The following is a 24,285-nucleotide window of genomic DNA, read 5'->3' on the forward strand; positions in this document are numbered from 1 at the left end:
TAATACTACACATTTTTGATCACTATAACTATAAATCTTGAATCAGGTAGTGAAAATCCTCTAACATTTCCATAGGAGGCGTTTTCATATAATTCACATGATAAATTTGTCAATTTCTGGGGGGAAAGAAGTTTGGTATTTTGACTGAAGTTACTTTGAATCTATAGTTCTATTTATGGAGAAGTTACATTTTAGCAAAACTGAGTTTTCAGATACAGTTGATTTTTATATGTTGATTTTATACCTTCAACCTGACCTAACTCACTTATTCTAATAATGTTTCTTGTAGATTCAATAGGATTTTCTGTATAGAGTATCATATTTTCTGCCAATAAAGTCAGTTTTAACTTACTCTTTTCAATATAGATGCCTGCTTTGTTCTCTTGCTTTGTTGCACTGGTCAGAACCTCTACTATAATGCTGAATATAAATGGCAAGAGCATACACCTTGCATTATTCTCAAATATTGTCTTTTATCATTAATATGATTCCAACTGTAGGTTTTTCCTTTTTTAAATAATTTTTTATTGAAATATAGTTGATTTATAATATCATGTAAGTTTCAGAATGTGTGTGTGCTTGTGCGTGTGTGTGTGTGTGTTAGTAGCTCTGTCACATCTGACTCTCTGTAACCCCATGGACTGTCGTCCACCAGACTCCTCTGTCCATGGGATTTTCCAGGCACAAATACTGGAGTGGCTAGCCATTCCCTTCTCGGGTATCTTCCCAACCTAGGAATTGAAGCCAGGTGCCCTGCACTGCAGGCAGACTTGACTGTCTGAGCCACCAGAGAAGCCTAAGTTTTAGGTGTACAGCATAGCAGTTCAGCTATATGTATATTTATGTGTGTATATATATATTTTCCTTTATAGATTGTTATACAATATTGAATATAGTTCCCTGTGCTATACAGTAGGTCATTGTTGGTTGTCTGTTTTATACATAGTTGTGTGTATATGTTAATCCCAGCCTCACAATTTATCCCTCCCCCATCCCCTTTTTCCCTTTGGTAACCATAAGTTTGTTTTCTGTGTCTGTGAGTCTCTTTCTGTTTTGAAAATAAGTTCATTTGTGTCTTCTTTTTCTTTTAGAATCCGCAAATAAGCTGTATTGTATGATATTTGTCTTTATCTGACTTACTTCACTTAGTATGATAACCTCTAGGTCCATACACACACACATACATATACATATACACACACTCATATACGTATGTGTGTGTGCGTGTGATTAGTTGGGTCCGATTCTTTGCAGCCCCACGAACTGTAGCCTACCAGGCTCCTCCACAAGAATACTGGAGTGGGTTGCCGTTTCCTACTCCAGGTAATCTTCCTGACCAGAGATGGAACCTGAGTCTCTTGCATTGCAGGCGGAGTCTTTACCACTTAGCCACCAGAGAAACCCTGTTTGATTAGGACCCATTTGTTTTTCATAGATGCTCTTTATCAGATTAAGGAAATTCTTTTATTCATAATTTTCTAGGTGTTTTTATAAGGATGGCTATTAGGCTTTGTCAAATGCTTTTTTGTTGTTGTTATTCTGTTAATGTGAATTACGTTGATAGATTTCCAAATGTTAACCTTGCATTCTTTTAATAAACCCCCCTTGGTCATCATGTATTGTCCTATTTATGTATTGTTGGATTAGGTTTACTAAACTTTTGTTTTTGTGTTTGTGTTTGTGTTCACAAAGGATATTGATTTATACATATTTTTTTCTCATAATGTCTTTGTAGCTTTGGTATCAAGGTACTGTTGGCCTCATAGAATGAGTTGGAAATATTCCTTCCTCTTTAATTTTCTAGAAGAGTTTGTGTAAAATTAGTGTTATATCTTCCTTAAATATTTGGTAGAACTTAGTGAAGTCTTTTGTGCCTGTAGTTTTTAAATTTGTGAGTATTTTTAGCTACAAATTCAACTTCTTTAGTAGATATGGAACTATTTTAGTTACCTATTGCTTTTAAAGTGAGCTTTGGTAGTTTGTGTCCTTTAAGATTTGTATATTTCACACAGATTGTTGAATTTTGGGAGATTAGGTTGTTCATGTTATTGTCTTATACTTTTTTTTAATGTTCAGTTGATATTTGTGTGTGTGTATGTGTTTTTTAATTGAAAAAAATTGTTTAAAGTTTTGTGTTAATTTCTGGTGTATAGCAAAGTGATCCAGTTATGTATATAATATATATAATATTATATATAATATGTATATTCTTTTTCATTATAGGTCATTATAAGGTATTGAATATAGTTTGCTGTACTTTACACTATGACTTTCTTGTTTATTACATATATAGTAGCTTATTATCTTTTTAAAACCTGTTGAATCTATAGTGATATCACCTATTCATTTTTGATGATTTGTGTCTTGTGTGTGTGATATAGGTTTATTAGTTTATTAGTTTCCCTGGAGAATCAGCTTTGGTATCATTGATTTTCCTGTTTTGTATTTCATGGATGTCCACTCTTTATTATTTCTTTTCCTTCTGCTTACCTAGGCTTCATTTGATCTTCTTTATCTAGTTTTTAAGGTGGAATGTGAGATCAGTGATTAGAGACCCTTCTTATTTTCTGATATAAGGATTTAATCTTATAACTTTCTCTTTAAGATACTGCTTTAGCTTCATACAATAAATTTTTATTTGTTGTGTTTATTTTCATTCAGTTCAAAATACTTTTAAATTTCCCTTTTGATTTCTGTTGGCTGAAGAGTAGCTTAGAAGTATGTTATATCATTTGCAGATATTAGAGGATTTTTTAGATATCTTCTGTTAATGATTTAAGTTTGATTCTGTTGTGGATAGAGGATGTATTTTGTGTGATGTGAATCCATTTTAAATTTATTGAGACTTGTTTTTTAGCCCAGAATATGATCCATCTTGGTAAATGTTTTCTGAATACTTAAAGAAAATGTATATCCTAATGTTGTTGGATAGCATGTTCTATGAATGTCATTTAGGTCCAGTTGGTTAACAGTTATTTTTGTCTTGTATATCCTTACAACTTTTTCAGTCTACTTCTTTCAATTATGCATGAATATATGGGTGTAGAGAGGAGGAATGTGGAAAATGGCTTGCTAATGACATTTGTAAAGCATTGAACAAAGAAGGGAGGTGAGAGTTGTGGTAGAGAAGGGTAAAAGTTGGGGTGGTATTAAGACCAACAAGGGAATCAAGTAATACCAAACTTATAATTATAAGCAGTAGAGATTTAGAGAATTTAAAGTGGGTTATGCACTTTTAAACACCCAGCTGTATATATCAGATAACAAGCATTACTCTCAGAGGGAGCATGAATAGAGACAACAAATAGGCAACAATCAATTGATTAATAATGTAGGCAGCAGTTACAAGAAGTTGGGAGGTTATTTTCCAACATTTTAAGAGGGATTTAATTTTCTCAGCATAACTACTAATCAGCAGCAACATCAACATCAAAATGAACATTTATTGTTGTGAACTTATGTGCCAGACACTAAGCTCAAAATATCTTACATGTATTTTCATACTTTATTTTCATCTCAAGGCTAGGATATAAGTACTGTTAATACTATTCCTACCTTACAGATGAAGAAATTGAGATTTGGTGGGGTTAAATAACATCTCAAGGGTTCACTCAATGGGAAGTGAGGAAGGTGGGATTGAACCTGACCTATTTTATAGTGTCTGTTATTGATTTCCTTGTCCCCACCCTCCAATAAAATGAAGAATCCTTTCTGGTTCTGAGTTTTACTAGAATAGCTTTTATTCAATAGGTGACTCTCAGACTTCTTTTACTATGACATTAAGAAAGGCATTTACATGGCAGTTGAGTGTACTTTATTATATGTACTTATGTGTATATTATGTTTGTGTGTATTTCTTTAAAACATACTTGGCTTTAATGTGTACCTTAGATTTTATTTTCTATTGGTTCTCTCTCCTTTTCTTTCTTTCCTGTCACGGTTAACATGGATTGCAATCCAGGTCAGAAAACAGTAATCTTATTTAAGCCGGGAGAATTGTAGACAAATATGGAGCACTGTAACTATATGTATATAAGAAAGGCATTTTGGGTGGGTGGAAGAAATTTAAGTTACCATTTGACACCAGAGCACTATGTCTTATACAAAGTAGATTGCTTTAAAAAAAAAAAAAGTTGCCTTTTTTTTTTTTAAAGGTAAACCTGAGGAGTGATGTATTTGGTTTTTCTTTTTAAAGCTCTCTGATCCTTCTGATTTACCAAGGAATGCCTTTAGAATTTTTACCATTCTTGTGGAATTTTTATGTATTGAACATATTGATTATGCCTTGGAAACAGGACTTGCTGGTAAGTATATTTATTTATATTATACTTCATCTTAAATTCCTTTGATCCTGTTTGGTTAAACTGTATGCATACTGTTGTTTTATATATATTCATCTCAGTCAATGAAGCAAAATGCTTTTTGACTTCCTGTAGTGCAAGGATTTGTCAGATGCTAAAAGCTATACAAAGACACAGTTCTCATGTTGCTTACATTGAGCAGGGCAGGATAAACTATATTAAGTCACAGCAGTGTGTGGCAGACTGTAATACAGTGCTATAAGTTATTAAATGCCAAGAGGGCAGAAATGGAAATGACAGCAATTCTGCTTGAGACAGTTGAGTAATGTAAAGTTTGGAAACGAAAATAAGCCTCATCAATAAGCCTGGAAAGGAATAGATTCATATGAAATTTTTTCTTTTGTTTTTGGCCTTTTGAGTTTACTGATATTAATAAGATAATAATGACCTCTTCCCTAAATTCTATCCCATTAGTTCAGTTGCCTCCTTGACTTCTCTCATCTGTTCTGTGTACATCTCAAATTTAATGTATTCAAAATGAAACTCTTTATCTTCCATCTAAACTTCTTCCTTTCCCGTTATTTCTCATGTCTTTAAAAGGCATTGGTATTTACTATTTGCTGAAGCCCCAAACCCAGGAGTTGCCATAATTATTCTTTTCATCAAACCTGAAAACCAGTCTGTCAGCAAATCCTGTCTATATACTGTCAAACATAACTCAAATTCTCCTACTTTTCTCTGTCGCCATTGATACCAACTGATTTAAATATCATGATCTCCATCTGCTCCTAACTGGTCTCTCTGTATGTTCTTACCTTTCCAAATAACTGACTCCATGCGACAGTCATGGTATAAATTTAAGGGTCTTAAATTTTTTTTGTTTAAGACATTTTAGTGGTTTCCTATTACACTTAGGGGGAAAACAGCAACAAACTCTTTACAAAAGCATAGTTTTGATCTGGCCTCCTCTTATATATTCATCCTCATCTCATTTGCATTTCCCTTCACTACCCCAGCCACTCTGGCCTTTATTCTTTTTCCTCACTCAGGTTCTTTGCACTTGGTGTCCCCCCCCTCCCAACCCCCATTTCTTTTTCTTCAGCTCGTCTCATGTCTGGCTTTTCAGCCTTCTGATCTTAACTAAGGTGCCACATTTTTAGAGAGTCTTTTGCTGATGGACCTAGCTAAAGTGACCCACTTCTCCCAGCCTAGTTACTCATTATTTCATCATTGAATTAACTTTTTTCATAGCACTTGTTACAATAAAATTTTCATGCATTGGTATTCGCCTCACTCATTGAACATATACTTAAGTGCTTATTCTTATGAACTTACATTCTTATGGAAAAGATTGACAAATGACTAGTAAGCACAGTGAATAAAAATAAAATTGAGTAAGAAATAGAGAATAGTAATGGGAGGTAGAATGGGGAATTCAGGGGGAAGAGGGCTTTTTTAGAAAGGATGGTCAAAGAAGGCCTCTGAGGAGACATGAATCAGCTGAATGAAGCGAAGGAATAAATTGAATATTTGGAGAAAGAGTATTTTAAGCAGAGAGAATAGCATGTAAGTTCTCGTGGTTAGGAATCTTATTTGTCTTAATTGCATTGTAGTCTAGCACCTAGAAAGCTAGTGGAGGTGATGGAATTCCAGCTGAGCTAGTTCAGATCCTAAAAGATGATGCTGTACTCAATATGCCAGCAAATTTGGAAAATTCAGCAGTTTTTGAAAATTCAGGCCACAGGACTGGAAAAGGTCAGTTTTCATCCCAATCCCAAAGAAAGGCAATGCCAAAGAATGTAAACTACTACACAATCGCACTCATCTCACACGCTAGCAAAGTAATGCTCAAAAATTCTCCAAGGGAGGCATTAACAATATGTGAACCAAGAACTTCCAGATGTACAAGCTGGATTTAGAAAAGGCAGAGGAACCAGAGATCAAATTGCCAACATCTGTTGGATCATAGAAAAAGCAAGAGAATTCCAGAAAAACATCTACTTCTGCTTCATTGACTACATTAAAGCCTTTGACTGTGTTCCACAACAAACTGGAAAATTCTTAAAGAAATCAGAATACAGGACCACCTGATCTGCCTCCTGAGGAATCTGTATGCAGGTCAAGAAGCAACAGTTAGAACTGAACATGGAGCAGTGGACTGGTTCAAAATTGCGAAAGGAGTGTGTCGAGGCTGTATGTTGTCACCTTGCTTATTTAACTTACATACAGAGTACATTATGCGAAATGATGGGCTGGATGAAACAGAAGCTGAAATCAAGATTGCAAAGAGAAATATCAATAACCTCAGATATACAGATGACACCACCCTTATGGCAGAAAACGAAGAAAAACTGAAGAGCCTCATGATGGAAGTGAAAGAGTGAAAAAGCTGGCTTAAAACTCAACATTCAAAAAACCAAGATCATGGCATCCGGTCCCATCACTTCATGGCGCATAGATAGGGAAACAATGAAAACAGTGACAGACTTTATTTTCTTGGGCTCCAAAATCACTGCAGATGGTAACTGCAGCTATGAAATTAAAGGACACTCGTTCCTTGGAAGAAAAGCTATGACCAACCTAGACAGCATATTAAAAAGCAGAGACATTGCTTTACCGACAAAGAGCTATCTAGTCAAAACTATGGTTTTTTCAGTAGTCATGTATGAAGGTGAGAGTTGGACTATAAAGAAAGCTGAGTGCTGAAGAATTGATGCTGTTGAACCATGGTGTTGGAGAAAACTCTTGAGAGTCCCTTGGACTGCAAGGAGATCCAACCAGTCAATCCTAAAGGAAATCAGTTCTGAGTATTCATTGGAAGGACGATGCTGTAGCTGAAGCTCCAATACTTGGCCACCGGATGCAAAGAACTGACTCATCGAAAATGTCCTTGATGGTGGGAAGGATTGAAGCCAGGAGGAGAAGGGGATGACAGGATGAGATGGTTGGATGGCAACACCGACTTGATGGACATGAGTTTGAGCAAGCTCCGGAAGTTATTGATGGACAGGGAATCCTGGTGTGCTACAGTCCATGGGGTCACAAAGAGTTGGACATGACTGGGCAACTGAATTAAATTGAACTGAAGCTACTAGAAAGCACATAGCACATGCTCAAAAATGTTTGTGTGTAACATCTTTCTTTAAAGTTTCTAAGGTTGAAGCAAAATTACCTATAATTCAATAACCTTGTGGTTTATATTCCCCCTCCCCCACTTTTTTATTATTATTATTTTAACCTAGTTGCTCTTAGGATGTGCATAAACGTTTGTAGCCTGCTTGCCTCCCCTTCCTCCTTATAGCAGAAATTTGACATCAAGTATTTAACATTTGCAATTTGCAAATAACCTAATGTGGTCATTTATATTGAAATAATATCTACCTCAAAGATAGGAAGATTAATGAAGATAATAAAAAAGCAACAAATTTGATTCCATATGGTATGAAGGATTTGTTTTTTAGTATGGAAGCCTAGCATCTTCATTTTAATAGCAGTATTCATAATTTGGAAGGGCTTAGGAAATTTTCTGGTAGGATGAGAATATTCCTTCTGTTCCTATGCATTTTCTATGCAGCTGTAGTGAACTCTGTAGAACTTACCGTGTTTTCTTTCTTTTGAATTATTTTTTCTGGATAAAATTCTGGAACTAAAATTACCAGATCAAAGTGTGTTACAAATTTTAAAAATTTCTGTGCATATAAACAAACTGTTTTCCTAAGGATTTTTTTCCCCGCTAATCTATACTGTTACTGGTGTATATGCTTATACCCATTTTTCTACACTCACTGAATTTTCTATAAGAACTTTAATAATTTAGTAATTTAAAGACATACATAACTATTGCCTTTCATGTCTTTCATTAATAGCTGGGATTAGTATTTAATACATATAGGTGTATTGACTACTTTTTTCTCTTGTAAGTTTGTGTTGGAGACTTTAGTTTTCTTGCCAGTTGTGATTTTGTCATTTGTGGGAAAATAAAAACCTTGTTTTAAAACTTTGGGGAAAAAAAATCATCCTTCTGTAAAGAACTCTAGGTATTAAACTTTTAATTCTCATTTTCTCTGAATATTTCTCGTGGCCCTTTATGCCTTTTAATTTTAGCTAGGAACATAAATGTCTATGGTTAGTAGGCACCTTGGAATTTAACTATTACTCTTTTGCAAAAGAGGAAACTGAAATCTGAAGAGATCAGCTGTTTGTTTTGTGGTCAGAATGTGAAGTGGCTTGAATACAATGGTGAAAATCAGGAATTTATTTTGTTGACAGTGAGAAGTCTTTGAATATTTTTGAGGAAATGGTAGATCGAGAACATAGTGAAATATGTTAAGTACCTTACTCTGGCCATAAGATACAGCATAAAAGATAAGGAAATTTGAACTAATAAGAAAATTATTTTAACTGTTATCAGAGGTAATGAGGCCTGCTGCTAAGTCACTTCAGTTGTGTCCAACTCTTTGCGACCCCATAGACGGTAGCCCACCAGGCTTCCCTATCCCTGGGATTCTCCAGGCAAGAATACTGGAGTGGGTTGCCATTTCCTTCTCCAACAATGAGGCCTGGTTATAAGAAAAATGGTATTAATAGAAGTGTGTTCATGGTTCATATGAATCTTTAGGCACAAGAAGGTGGGGAAGGAGAAGGTATAGTCCAAGATGATTCACTTACAAGTTTAGTTTTTTATTTATCTCAGCAAACAATGAAGACTTGAGTATATGGTGAAAATTTGGCATTAAAACTTTGTTATTAACGAGCTTAATTTTACTTTTTGTCCACAAAAATTATTGCTGACTTATTGAAACATCAGTTCTTTTTTATGCATGTTATATATATATATATATAACCACATTCTTTTTTCTGTTGCCTAGATGAATTTCTTTAATATGATTCTAACATATACATGCCTTCCAACTTTAGGAATTCCTTCTTCAGATTCTAAGAATGCAAATCTCTATTTTTTGGATGTTGTGCACCAGGCCAATACTATTTTTCATCTTTTTGACAAGCAGTTTAATGATCACCTTATGCCACTAATAAGGTTAGTCAAATTGTCTGATTTTCATTGGTATTTCAAGGACTACTATAATATTCTACTTTATATTAAATTTTAAAGGTAATAACTGTTCACTGAAACATCAAACAGGGCAGGAGGGTGTGAAATAAGCAGCCTAGTTGCTCTCAGGGTGTATGTAAGCATTTGTAACCTGCTTCTTCCCTCCCCTTCATCTCTCAGAGCAGAAATTTGACATCAAGTATGTAACATTTACCATTTGCAAATAATGTAGTGTGGTAATTTGTATGGAAATAATAATATCTATCTCAAAGATGTGAAGTTTAAAGAAAATTTTTAAAAAGTAACATAAACTCTTCTTCCTTGCCTTCTGTATTCTCTTCCTTCTGTGGTATTAATTTTGTTTTATTTGAAAACACTGTGTCATAAACCTAAATCTGTATGAAAGGTGACTTCTAGCTTGTTCCCACTTGTTATAATGAAAAGATGTACAGTAACAATTTTATGCCATCAGTAGGACAAGTTTTGATGAGATATTAAATAAGATTTGGTTTATATCTTCCTGTCAATTTATGTGAACTTTTGAAGCATATGAGAATTATGTAAAGTAGCGTGTATGTGAGCATGCTTTATAAAATTGTATGTGTAGTACTGTCATAAGAGGAAAAATATTCATATAAAAGATAAAATTCGACATTTTTTATAAACATTGATATACCAAGAAATTAATAGTCCAGAAATGATCTCAAAGATATAGATTACTTGTGATCTCTGAATCACATTTTGAAAGGAAATTTACTTTTTAACGAGCTCTAATGCCAACATCTGCTGGATCATAGAAAAAGCAAGAGAGTTCCAGAAAAACTCTTATTTCTGCTTTATTGACTATGCCAAAACTTTTGACTGTGTGGATCACAATAAACTGTGGAAAATTCTGAAAGCGATGGGAATACTAGACCACCTGACCTGCCTCTTGAGAAATCTGTATGCAGGTCAGGAAGTTACAGTTAGAACTGGACATGGAACAACAGACTGGTTCCAAATAGGAAAAGGAGTACATCAAGGCTGTATATTGTCACCCTGCTTATTAAACTTATATGCAGAGTACATCATGAGAAACGCTGGGCTGGATGAAGCACAGATGAAGCACGGAATCAAGATTGCCGGGAGGAATATCAATAACCTCAGATATGCAGATGACAGCATCCTTAAGGCAGAAAGTGAAGAGGAGCTAAAGAGCCTCTTGATGAAAGTGGAAGAGGAGAATGAAAAGGTTGGCTTAAAGCTCAGCATTCAGAAAACGAAGATCATGGCATCTGGTCCCATCACTTCATGGGAAATAGATGGGGAAACAGTGGAAGCAGTGTCAGACATTATTTTTTGGGGCTCCAAAATCACTGGAGATTGTGACTGCAGCCATGAAATTAAAAGACGCTTACTCCTTGGAAGGAAAGTTATGACCAACCTAGATAGCATATTCAAAAGCAGAGACATTACTTTGCCAACAGAGGTCCCGTCTAGTCAAGGCTATGGTTTTTCCAGTGGTCATGTATGGATGTGAGAGTTGGACTGTGAAGAAAGGTGAGCGCTGAAGAATTGATGCTTTTAAACTGTGGTGTTGGAGAAGACTCTTGAGAGTCCCTTGGACTGCAAGGAGATCCAACCAGTCCATTCTAAAGGAGATCAGCCCTGGGTGTTCATTGGAAGGAATGATGCTAAAGCTCAAACTCCAATACTTTGGCCACCTCATGCGAAGAGTTGACTCATTGGAAAAGACTCTGATGCTGGGAGGGATTGGGGGCAGGAGGAGAAGGGGATGACAGAGGATGAAATGGCTGGATGGCATCACTGACTCGATGGACGTGAGTTTGAGTGAACTCTGGGAGTTGGTGATGGATAGGGAGGCCTGGTGTGCTGCAGTTCATGGGGTTGCAAAGAGTCAGACATGACTGAGCAACTGAACTGAACTGAATTGAATGCCACATAGCGAAGAATTCACATATAACTATTAAGGTTGCATATTCTTTAGTATTTTGGGTGTTATTTGATATTTAGGTAAAATTCAGAAGGCAAATATGACTACCAAGATGTTGGGTTTTTTTTTTTAATATAGGAAAGCTAAATACAACTGGATTGAGTGTTAGTCTACAAATTTTAATTAATGTAATTTACTATAGTTTCAAGACCCTGTTATTTTTCTTACTAGTACACCAGAAATGTAATTAAAAAGGAAACCAAATAATTCCAAAATCATGTTTATATTCTAAAGGGATAGCTCCTCAGAGATGAAAATAATAAATCTAAATCCTCCTGTTTTAAATGATAAATTTTTCCTATCATGACTATTGTAATGAATTGAGCGTAGTGAATACTAAATAATTACTGTTTATATGCTTCTTGGATTTGGAAGCAAATTAAAATTAAGTGTGTGTATGTGTGTCTAGGTATGTAACAATAAGCAGGAATTGTGAAAACTTTTAGAATTCTAAGGTTACTAATATGATTTTTATTCCCCCTTTAAACATTCAATAGCTCTTCTCCTAAATTATCTGAATGCCTTCAGAAAAAAAAAGAAATAATTGAACAGATGGAGATGAAATTGGATACTGGCATTGATAGGCAAGTTTTTAGTTTTACTATTTCTCTTGCTTTTTTTTATTTGTAAAAACACCATTATAACAACATGAAAAATATTTTCAGACAAGAAAAAAGTCTGTTTGAATTCCACTATCCTGCTATAATGTTTGATTTTATTTTTACATATTTATTTCATCCTAATAATGTCATTTTATTGGATTCCAGATTTATTATTTATGGAAGTCAGCAGGTTTAGATTAACTTTAGACCAATTCAATTTGAAAATCTTTTTTTTTTTTTTTTTGGTAAATGCTGCTGTAGACACTCTGTCTCTCTCTGTCCCCATCCTCCCTCTTCTCTCCCCATCTCTCCCTGCCTCCCTCCCTTCCCTTTCCCTCTTCCTCTTCCTCTCTCCAGACTCCTTAAAAATAGTATGTAACCCAGAAGATTTCAGGCTTATATCTGAAATGCATTGAATTAATATACCAGTTTTTAAAAGTAATTTCCATTGAGTGAAAACTCTACATTTGAAAATTTTTTTGATGTTTATTTTAGTTAATTACCTGTTCATAATATGGAGTGGTGGATTCTGTCTTTTGAGATGGTAGTGGACATATGTTGCTGATGATAGTCATCTGTTTATCAAGCATTTATCAGGCATTTGCTATATGCTTGGCACAATACAAGGATCTTTACCTGTATAATTTCATTCGCCTGCAATGCAGGAAACCCAGGTTTGGTCCCTGGGTTAGGAACATCCCCTGGAGAAGGAAATGGTAAACCACTCCAGTATTCTTGCCTGAGAAATCCCATGGACTAGGAGCCTGGAGAGCTGCAGTCCATGGTTTGCAAAGAGTTGGACACAACTGGGTGATTATTACTTTCACTTTCTTTCACTGGCACAGTACAAGGATTTTTACCTGTATAATTTCATTTAAGTAAGAAATACCATTTCCATTTTACAGATGAGGAAGTGAAGGCTTAAAGAAATGAAGTAGTTTGCTAGAGATCATACAGTTAATGCTGGTAGAACTGGAACTCAAATTCTAAAGCCCATGCTACCAGGTTTGGGCATATTTTTACTTCCTGTAATTCTCTTTTCTCTTCCATTCAAGAAGACATATACGAATATAAGTTACTTATAGGAACTCTAGCTCTAAATATCTTTGCCTTTTGCCAGTCTATCCTTTACAGCTTTGTTTGTTCTTGCCAATCTGTCCTTTCCCAGCTTTGTTTTATTCACTGTTAGTGCTTAGATTGCTTGTTCCATATCTTTAATTACTCCCTCGTAATTACCCTAAAATTTATTTCCTTTGATCATAGCTATCTTACAGATCCTAAACTCTGGATTAATGCAGATTCTGTTATTCTGATAACTGGATGGCTTATTGCTGTTGGAGAATGTCGCAAAACTCAGACATTGTTTGTGCCATTACAGACTCATACTTCATTTCTCAACTGGGCCTTCAGTACCACTTATTCAGCCTCCTGCTTATCCTTAGACTGTGAAACTTGGGTTCTTCTCACCTGTTCTTCCAAACTTTGGCCATTCCTTATAAGTTGTTCTATCTTACTCCCTTCCTAAGCGTTCTCCAAATATACTTGTGAAGGAAATGAATTAGTGACAGTCTTGTAAGATCTTTAAGATTTCTTTAAATAAAGTAATGGACAAATGAATCTTTGTCCTGTGTTTTGAGCAGGAAGCTAATAAAACTAAGATCTCTTTGCTATCAAGATCTATAATTTACTTGTTTTAAAATCTGAAGTATACCAATAGTAAAATAGTTTTATGGTGACATGAAATTAAATAATTTAAATTTAATTTAGTATAAATAATACAAATTAAAGTAAATTAAATGGATCAAATACATGGTATTCTCAATTCTCTAGGACATTAAATTGTATGATTGGACAAATGAAGCATATCTTGGCTGCAGAACAAAAGAAAACAGATTTTAAGCCAGAAGATGAAAACAATGTTTTGATTCAGTATACTAATGTGAGTAAAATGATTTAATACGCTAGTAAGAATATCTGCTTTATTCGAACTCTTATTAATATTTAATTGATGTATCTTATTATGCTCCAAGTGTTTTTTTTTAATTCTTAGAGATTAATGAGAAATTATATGTATTTTCTCCTTAGCTAAGCTGATAACATATTTCTGTGTAATAAGTGTAGAAAAAATTTTACAGGCCTGTGTTAAAGTCTGTGCTTACGTAAGGAAACAAGTGGAGAAGATTAAAAATTCCATGGATGGGAAGAATGTGGATACAGTTTTGATGGAACTTGGAGTACGTTTTCATCGACTTATTTATGAGCATCTTCAACAATATTCCTATAGCTGTATGGGTGGCATGTTAGCAATTTGTGATGTAGCTGAGTATAGGAAGTGTGCCAAAGACTTCAAGGTATGTATTCACAAATATCAAACTTGTAAATAAGTTCAAGAACATAAGTCAGATCATAAAAATGTATACTGACATAATCATTAGCGGAAAGTTTATAACTTTTGTCGATACTGTAACGAGACAGATCTGACATTTCCTAAATGAAAAAAGTATTATTCCAGTCAGTATTAACACATTTTTGCTTTGAGCTTTTAGAAAATGCTGTATTTTAGTTCCATAGTCCAGATGACCTTATTAATGCCCATAACTAATGCTGTATATCATATATCAAGAAAATATGTTCTTTCTTCATGTATATCTCTCTGAAATTAGTTTCCACCCAATGTTTAAATTATTTAAAAAAGCTGTAAATTAATGATAACTAGTTCTACTTTACAAAAGTATAAATGATTATTACTGTTTGAGTAAGTTGGCACAATATGAATCTTTTCAGAAAGATTATGTTGAGTTTATATAATGTCTGAAATATTTGAGTTTTTTAACACTTTGGTAGCTTTTAAAAATTCTAACATTGAACTCTTTAACATTAGTTAAGTCCTGACAGTACATAAGTGAGAAGAATTTACAAACTGATTATAAAACTAGAAATATTTTTTTCCTTCTCTTATCTCAATTCAGATTCCTCTGGTATTACAGCTTTTTGATACTCTGCATGCACTTTGCAATCTTCTGGTAGTAAACCCAGATAATTTAAAGCAAGTCTGCTCAGGAGAACAACTTGCTAATTTGGACAAGAACATTCTTCACTCCTTCGTACAACTTCGTGCTGACTATAGATCTGCCCGCCTTGCTCGACATTTCAGCTGAGGTTGAATTTACAAGGGAAATGTGTTGTACTCCAGCAAGCCTTGGTTGATAGAAAGCACAGAAGGTTTCTTATGACACAGCCAACATTTTATTGAAAAATGACTGTTTGGAAAAACAGCAGCCATACTTACTCTTGAGGTTTTATTTGAAATTTGGACAATACTAAGAATATTTTGCTTTTCCTTAAGTTTTAATTCCATTTCTGAACTTATATAAATTTCAAACTCTATGAAGCTATATGTCATTGTTTTCATCCTGGAAAATGTTGATGTCAGAAGGTAAATGAGATTGTTACCAGTATTCCAGTTCATGTTCTTTAACATAGTCCATTGGGAAATTTCAGCTTCCTGTTTTGCACTAATGATGGGTAAAATACAGCAAGACTCATTTTATTATTTATCAATTTTCAATAACCTTTTCAGCACTGGTAATTGTTAATCAGATTATTTTTAAGTTTTCCTGGAGAACTTTTTACCTATTTCAAAGGTTGAAAATTGGGCATAATTTCTGTAGTTGGTTCATTGAATTTTTTCTGAGGTACAACAGTAATACTATTCCAAAAAAAAATGTTAAAATGAAATACATTGTATGTAGGTATTAGCGGTGGATCAAAATACATCTGCTTTCTGGGTAAAAGGAAGAATAAAAGTTTACAGTTTCTTATTTGGTAAACAGATTTTAAGCCAATGCTAGCAAGAAATTAATAAAGCTACCTTATTTTATATTTCACTTAAGATAAAGTAGAGGGTGTTAACTAAAGGACCATATTTATTCATTATTTTAATATTATAAGGGAAGTAAAAAAGTGAGGTATAGACTAAATGGTGCATATGAGAATTATTGGCAGTGTTTAGCAGCAATGCAGTCCTTTAAGATTTTTATCCTTATGCTAAACTGAAATAAGATGGAATGGCTAAACATGCAGGTAGTCTTCTATTTTAAGAGGAATTGGAAATTGATAGTCAGCATTGTATTCTAGTCCAGAGATGAACTTTGTAAGGACTAGTAGTTTTTAAATATATAGTGTCATTATCTTTTTCAAGGCATTTCTGGAGTGATTCCTACTGAGTGTAGTTGGCTTAATATGGTGACATAATAAATCACTTATAAAATTTTAAATATCAAGTGGAAATTTTAAAAAATTATTGACTATAAACTTTCTCTGCAAGAATGCGTTCTTAGCTGTATGTAGTGTTTCAGCTTCCATTGTATTATTCATAGTCTTCCAGGAACAGATAAACTTCAATGTTTGACACATTTTTGGCTTTTCTTTTTCCTCTAATATAGGCTTTTTGGCCTAATTTTGGAAAACTACATTTAAGAATATGTTGCTGAATGTTCAACTTTACCGAAACTTCCAGGTCCAGAGTGAGCTAGCTACTGTTTAAGTTACTTTTAACTGAATTTTCCTCATTTTCTGTTTAGCCCAGTGTTATCAAGGTAAGCAAGAGAAATAAAGTATGCCAACATTTATCAAAGCATTTTAGGAAATTGTGGCAGCTTTGGAATGCTGTCTAGTTTTCTGTTCCTTAGCCAAAGGAAAGCCAGAACAGGTTTTGGATATTAGAGAAAGTCATATGCTTGTACTATTGCCATTTTAGAAAGCTCTGATGTGAATTCAAATTATACCTCTGTTACTTAAAGCCAACAATTTTAAAGCAGTAGTTTTACTGGCCGTTTGAACTCTTTGTACACAGTGTCAATTTGTTTTAAAAAAAAAAGGGAAAAAATATCAAATAAAACATGAGAGAACATTATAAGACTTCCACATCAGAGAAGTGTTTCAAATTAATTTGTTTGGATTAATTTTTAAAATGTAAAGCATATATTTGTTGCTTAGCTATTTTGTTAATTTTTATTTTTATATTTGAGTTCTGTGCAATATTTTCCATTATGACCATTGATAGGACACTAACAAAGAAAACTCATAAGTGAATACTTAATTTAGAAGTGTTAACATTATTGCTCAATAAACAAATTCCCTGTAGTTGTTTTTTTATTTCACTCCATTTTTACATTTTGAAGACATCATGCTGAATTTTATAAATTATTTTTTATTGAATTTTTAAGATGTTCCTTATTTTTCATGGCATTGGTTTTCTCATTTCCTTTTTAAGCAGAAAAATACTTGACTATATAATCAAAATTAGGAACAAAAAATTTCTCTTAAGAAAAAAATTTATTGTATAAAACAGTGTGCATTCTTTGGATTTGTTATATTTGATTTTTAAAGTAGTTTTCATATTAGTGGACAGTATGAAATTTTGCCCCAAATATATATGACTCAAAAGAGATGATAGATAAGTAAAATGTCTTCATATGCATATGGTAAAATTTTAGGTAGTGATAAAGGAGCTTTGTACATTAGTAACTTTAGCCAACTTTGAATAAGGAGAATCTTCATAATTTTCCAGTTTCACATGAGCTAACATGCAATGTTTATATAATATTTTGAAGTTAAAAATATGCTCTTAAACACTGCATTTTTAGAATATGCAGAAACACTCAAGAAAAAGCTTGCGTGTATTATGTTTTCATAAAATGATACAGAAAGTGAAGTACAGAATGCAGGTGATATTGAAAATGACAGCTAACCAAAGTAGATGAATACTTCTTATGAGGAATTATTACGTAATGGCTGGATGCATCCTTAGACAGTTGGCTATCTGGCTATTCTAAGACAATTATTAGTAGCCTCATTTTGAGTACCACCATTGTTGCAAATCCCTAGCACCTTTCTTCTTTTAAAGAGAGCTTCTAAGTAAGGTAATTTATGGTATAGTTTAGACTATCTCTTTTCTCTTTCACTTGAAATATTTCACATCATAAAATAATTTAATTATCACCCAGTAGATAGATTCAAAGTGGAGAATTTGCTGCTTCCTTAAAATGCCTTTTGTTCATCTATGATGATGAGTATTTACATTTAGCAGGATAAAGAGATTTTTGTTCCTGAAATGCCAGAAAACCTGTTAAGGTGGTCATGTTTATATATTTCCTAAGGCATGCTTGAACTGCATGTGAGAGTCAGGTTTCCTGGGTGTGTAATTTGTTAGTGACTTCAAAAACTCACATCTTGGAGTTTAGCTTTTTTTTTTTAATGCAGAGATATTCTGTGTATTACTCTTATTTGCCCTTTGACTCAGAAGTGTGAGATGTTTTCTAGAAGCATAACTTCTAGTGGAGAATTTGACATACAAAGCATTGTGTGCTTTCATCCAATTAGTTTAGCTGTATTCAGTTCTCTGGTACTTCTCTTTGCTTGAGAAAGTCTGTCCTGAAATACATTGTGTACTTTGGAGGAAAAGAACCAGTCCATATTGTTACTTTAAGTAATTCTACATAAAGTAAAAACAGCCTTTAAAAAATTTTGAGGCATAATAAAGATGATTATAGCTGTATTTATTGACTCAAATCCTGTGCACTGTGCTAAGTCCTTTGCATACATTATTTCATTTGGTTTCAAAGCAGCCCTAAGAGCAGAGTACTGTTATCTCCATTTGAAGTTACTCATTCCCCAGAAAGTTTTAAGTATATCTGCTCAAGATCTGCAGCTAAGTAAAAGGTTCAGATTGAAACCCGAATCATTCTCGCTCTTTGTGTTTTATACACTTTTCTCCTTGCTGCTGCTAAGTCACTTCAGTCGTGTCCGACTCTATGCGACCCCGGGTCCTTTAGTTTGATGGGCTCATTCTTTCATCCAATATTTGGTTCTCATTGTAGTGTTTAGATTATGAAGTTGAGATACAGAGCTAATAACTAATTTACTGTTAGACTTTTTTTTAATGTGTCCATTGTGTGGTCATACTTTTAAAATTTGGTTTTAAAATTTTATAAGTGGTCATGCAATTTAATTGAACATTAAGTTTGTGCCTACTAGAAATCTTTTCTTCAAAAAGTTCTTTAGTATTATTTTGTGTAATCATAGTGCTACTTGAGTTATAATTTTTGCAATAGAATTCAGATATTTTGTGCCATATTTTGTAACAGGGGTGAACGACAATTCCACCTTTAAAGATATGAAGAAATCAGTATTTCTGCCTTCAGAAACAAACTATTTTAATGTCGTAAGTTTGCCAGTTCTGTTGATCATTTAGTGCATTGGTAGTCTTAAAATAGCTAATGCTGGAGTGAAAACATAAGAGAAAAATGTACTAGCAATGTATTAGCAATAGGCTATCATTTTCATGTAATCAAATATTGCATATTTAATCTTTTTAAAATTGCCTTAACTCTTAACTTTTATTCTCACTACTGATCCGTCTTTCTCTTTCCTAATTTAATGAGAGAAACAACCCTCAAGTGTATGTAGAAGAGTAATCTGACTCATTAGAAAATAAGAATTTTAATTGGTGATTTGAAGCAGTTAGGTTGGTAACCCTGGGCTTAACAAGACTGATATTTTTAAACGAGGCCCTGTGTACTTTCGGGTCTTTCCTTGTGGCTCATCTGGTAAAGAATCTGCCTGCAATGCGGGAGACCTGGGTTCGATCCCTGGGTTGGGAATATCCCCTGGAGAAGGGAAAGGTTACCCACCCCAGTATTCTGGCCTGGAGAATTCCATGGACTGTGTAGTCCATGAGGTTGCAAAGAGTCAGACTTGACTGAGTGATTTTCACTTTCACTCTATATTTTTGGGCTTACTCTGGTGGCTCAGACAGTGAAGAAACTGCCTGTAATGTAGAAGACCTGGGTTTGATCCCTGGTTTAGAAAGATCCCCTGGAGAAGGAAATGGCAACTTACTCTAGTATTCTTGTCTAGAGAATCCCATGGACAGAGGGCCCTGACAGGTAGCAGTCGATGGGGTCTCAAAGAGTCAGACATGACTAAGCAACAAACACTTTTTTCTCTGTATACTTGAACATTGTTATCTGGGAGGTAATGCTAAACTTCAGTTCTTATAATTAATAACACTTTTGTGGGGGAGAGACAAGTAATTAACCATACTTGCTCATTTCCTAAGTGGTTTGAAGGTTGCTATCTGCCTCACCGTACATACGAAGCCAATTGAAATATAAATATATCACAGTCATACTCCAAACAGCAAACAAGCTCAGAGGAAAGTCATTTATTCAAAAGGCATAGATTTGTGCTAGACAGCAGTGATGCATTACAAATATATAATTATTTTCACTAATATTTGAGCAGGTGGAATGGATTAGAACATGGTCAACATTATGCTGCTGATAACATGTATTTTTCTATATTAATATGTACTGTGCAACATGTATTAAAATTGTCAATAATTCATTTTAGCCGAGATACTAATATTTATATTACTGTGTTGAAGAGACAGTATCCAACTGAGCCACTTTTAATTTAAAAGTCTGAAACTGGAATTAAGTTTACTTTCAAAAACCACTTAAATTACTTTATAATCACTGGAAGGTCAATAAAACAAAGAATTATCAGTGACTGGTCACTTAATAGGAAGAAGTATAGAAAGTTAAGAATAGGGATAAGAATCTGGAATAAGTTTAATTTCATTTATAGCTCAGATAAGTTACCTCCTTTTGTTTTCACCATTGGCAATATTAAATGAAGGAAAATGTCTTTTTCCCAGAGCATCTTCACGTTAATAAACTAACTCTGAAGATTGGATGGAACCAACTCCAAGGAATTAATCTTCAGGGGTAGGCTTTCAGATTTTTTAAATTTTGAGAGGTAGGAAGCCTTCTTGATTCCCCTGTAATCTTAAATAGACAGGTGCCTTGGAATGGGACCACCCCTTTTTACCTACGTGTCATTTTAATCTTTATACTGTGGATAAAAATTTGGTTTGTTTGAACTCTGGCATTTTGTGTGGCAATCTATCAAACCTTCAGCTTGTTGCTATAATTATCCAAGTAGAATCTGGGCAGTGCTGAATTAAAGAAAACTGTGACACTACCTCTTAAGTATATTGTTTGCAAATGCTGTGTGCTATTTAGAGGATTCACATAAAAATATGTGAAAATACTTGATAAGGAATAATACTAAGTGCCTCTATATTAGGATTCTTCAGTGGAATGTATTTTCAGTTTTTGCCACAAGGGGGAGGAGTTATTTTTATAGTAATACAAACATTTTGTTCCATTAAAAAATAGAACTCACCTAGCTTCTCTCTCTCACAGCACCTATGAACATGTCACTATCCTAACAGGAAGAGGGTGTGAGTATGTGTGTATCTTTAAGATTCTGAAAATCCTATGTGAAAAGAATTATCTGAGTGAATTAATGACATAAAACTAAAACAGTTTTGAAGAACATGTATGTTCACAGTGGACCCAGGAGCTGGACAGAAGAGTTCATCATAATTAAAACTTTTTTAGGGCTACATATCTCATAGAATTCCTTTATCAACTCTTTAATAGGAATCTATTGATTAGTTTTTTGGTTTTTAAGGAAAAAAATTTTTTGAAACAATCTCTGACTTACAGAAAGGTTTTAAATATTGTACAAATAAAATTTTTCCACTTTGAGAGTAAGTTACTGTCATGATGCCCCATTACCCTGTAATACTTTTGTATTTCCAGCAAGAAGAAATTCTCCTATATAGTCATAATACAATTATCAAAATCAGGAAATTAACATTGATATATTACTCCCATCTAATCCTGAGACCCCTTTCAAGTTTCACTGAATGTCCCAATAATGATTTATAAGGATCCACTTTAAAATCATGTGGTGTTTTAGGTTGTAGTATCTCTACTTTCTTCCACTCTGAAATGGTTTCTTAGTCTTTCCTTGACTTTTGCTACCCTTGACACTTTTGTAGATTATAAGCCAGTTATGTAAAATGTTCCTAAATTTGAATTTATTTCCTTGTGAATCGATTCCAGTTGTGCTTTTTTGGCTGGGATATTACAAAAGCAAGTCTGTGTTCTCATTGCAGCCTATGAGGTAGTGCACAATCTCAGTGCACCATTTCTGATAATACTCATTTTAATCACTTGCTTACGTTGCTACCTATCAGGGTTCTCTACTATAAAGCTACTTTTTCCCTTTGTAATAATTTTGTGAGAAGGTAGTTTGAAACTATGTATATAGCCTGCTCCTAATCAAAATTTCAGTTTGAATTAATGGTTTTCTGGTCAATGGATTATAACCTGTTGCTTATTTTGAATCTCAAATTGTCTCACATTTGGTTAATGGGATCCCCTTCAAGTTGGCTCCTATGTCCTTTAGACATGTTGTCATCATTTTTTAAGTGCTTTCTTACATTGGGCACACAGCTTTCTCCAAACTCATCTTGTATTTGCCTGCCCTGTAGTTTGAATCAGCTGTTTCTTCATCTTTTTAGTGGAAATTGATATTTAGAAACTACAGTTTGTACATGAGATATGCTTATAATTGAGATGTCTGTGCCACCACTCCTCAGTGGATGGTGCTGTGGGGCTTTGTGTGTGTATATACATGTATGTTTTAAATTTACATACACATACACTCTCCTATGTGATACCCTTTTTATCTCATTTGAGCTCCAGTACCCATGTTGTGTTTCCTCCCCCATGCAAGAGGGGGGCTTCCTCACTTCACTCAGCCTCTTGAGGCTTTAGCTGTAGAACCAGGTAGGGGGGATGAAAACAGTTATTACAGAAAACATGTAAAGATTTAAAAATTCTAAATAAAAATTACTCATAATTGCTTTATTCAGAAACAACAAATTTTTGGTGTATTGTCTTTTATTGTAGTGATCAAATTAGTAACACTGAATTGAGAAGGGTAAAGTGTTTATGCCAAAAACATGAGACTTGTATTTATTTCAAAGGAATTGAACTGAAATCATGTCATATGTTTTTCTATAATACATGTCCTTGCTATTGTGAGTAGTTGTTAATTAATGATAAAGTACATCAGTGAAACCAATTCTGAGAATGGAAATCTACCATTAAGGACTAAATACCAATAGGATATTTTTACTAATAAAATTCAAAAGAAAATAATCATAAAATTATTGTGTAGGCTGATAAAAATACATTTAAGTAAGATCAATTTTATATGAGAAAGTCTGTATCTAGACTGGATTTAATATATGTTAAATTTCATTTGAAATAGGAGTCTATATCTGGGCAAATTGTTCAGCCCTCAGTTTCCTTGTTAGTGCTCTGTGATCACTGCTATAGCAAGCTAAAATTCTGTAATTCCAAATGTAGGCATACTGTTAAGAACCTATAGTGATATCAGAAATAGATTAGCTTAAGAAGTCATGTCTGAACCCAAATGATACCTGAGAACTAGATCCTCCTACAATACTACCACTTGCAGTGACCATATACCACTTTGATTAAGAGCTAAGGCTTTTAAATCAGCCCAATGGCAGATGTGCATTGTGACCTTGTCACTAATTGTGTAACCTTGTGCAAGTGTTATAAAGTGTGGAGAAAAGACACTTGTGACCTATTACAGGTGTTTAATAAAAGGTAACTTTAATAGTTTTAATTACGTACCATCCCCACCAGCTAACAAATGTAATAACAGCTTGCTGTGGGCTTCTACAGCACCTAGTTTCATGCTACCATTATAACACTTATTACTGGCTTATTATTAGCTGCATACTTTAACTTTCTCAGTAGGCTAGACTTTTGAGGGCAGGATCTTTTTACTTAATATCCCTAACTTCTAATACTGTACTGAACAAAAGACAGCATTTCAATAAATGTTAGGTGAAAAATAAGTGAATGAGATGATCCCACATAGGACTAGAAATACCTTTAAAAAGCTGACAGAAGAGATGATGAAAAACAATCACAAGTGTCTTTTCTCTGCACTTTGTAACACTTGCACAAGGGCACATAGTGACAAAGTCACGATGCACATCTGTCGTTGGGCTGATTTAAAAGCCTTAGCTCTTAATCTAAGTGGTATATGGTCACTGCAAGCTGGTAGTACTGTAAGATACTCTCAGATATCCTTATTTGGGTTAGGACATGATGTCTTAAGCTAATTTATTTCTGACATCACTATAAGCGCTTAACAGAATGCCTTTTATTAAACACCTATTATGTGTCAGGCTGACTTCCCTGGTGGCTCAGACGGTAAAGAATCTGCCTGTAATCCAGGAGACCTGAGTTCGATCCCTGGGTTGGAAAGATCCCCTGCAGAAGGAAATGGCTACCCATTCCAATATTCTGGTCTGCAGAATTCCATGGACAGAGGATCTGGCGGTCTACAGTCCTAGGGGTCACAAAGAGTCAG

General features: G+C 34.2%; 1 protein-coding gene across 1 annotated transcript in view; it reads left to right on the top strand.

The window, feature by feature from the left end:
* EXOC5 (exocyst complex component 5) overlaps positions 1-17,094 on the top strand; it is a 51,927-nt gene extending 34,833 nt beyond the window's left edge. The window contains exons 13-18 of the mRNA XM_045162060.1: positions 4,196-4,304; positions 9,219-9,339; positions 11,845-11,931; positions 13,780-13,888; positions 14,085-14,300; positions 14,919-17,094. Of these exons, the coding sequence (XP_045017995.1) occupies positions 4,196-4,304; positions 9,219-9,339; positions 11,845-11,931; positions 13,780-13,888; positions 14,085-14,300; positions 14,919-15,107 (831 nt within the window). The 3' untranslated portion in view covers positions 15,108-17,094. The remainder of the gene's footprint in view (positions 1-4,195; positions 4,305-9,218; positions 9,340-11,844; positions 11,932-13,779; positions 13,889-14,084; positions 14,301-14,918) is intronic.
* The last annotated feature ends 7,191 nt before the right edge of the window (positions 17,095-24,285 follow it).

Source organism: Bubalus bubalis, chromosome 11 (genome assembly GCF_019923935.1).
Source record: "Bubalus bubalis isolate 160015118507 breed Murrah chromosome 11, NDDB_SH_1, whole genome shotgun sequence".
In the NCBI taxonomy this organism is placed as follows: Eukaryota; Metazoa; Chordata; class Mammalia; order Artiodactyla; family Bovidae; genus Bubalus; species Bubalus bubalis.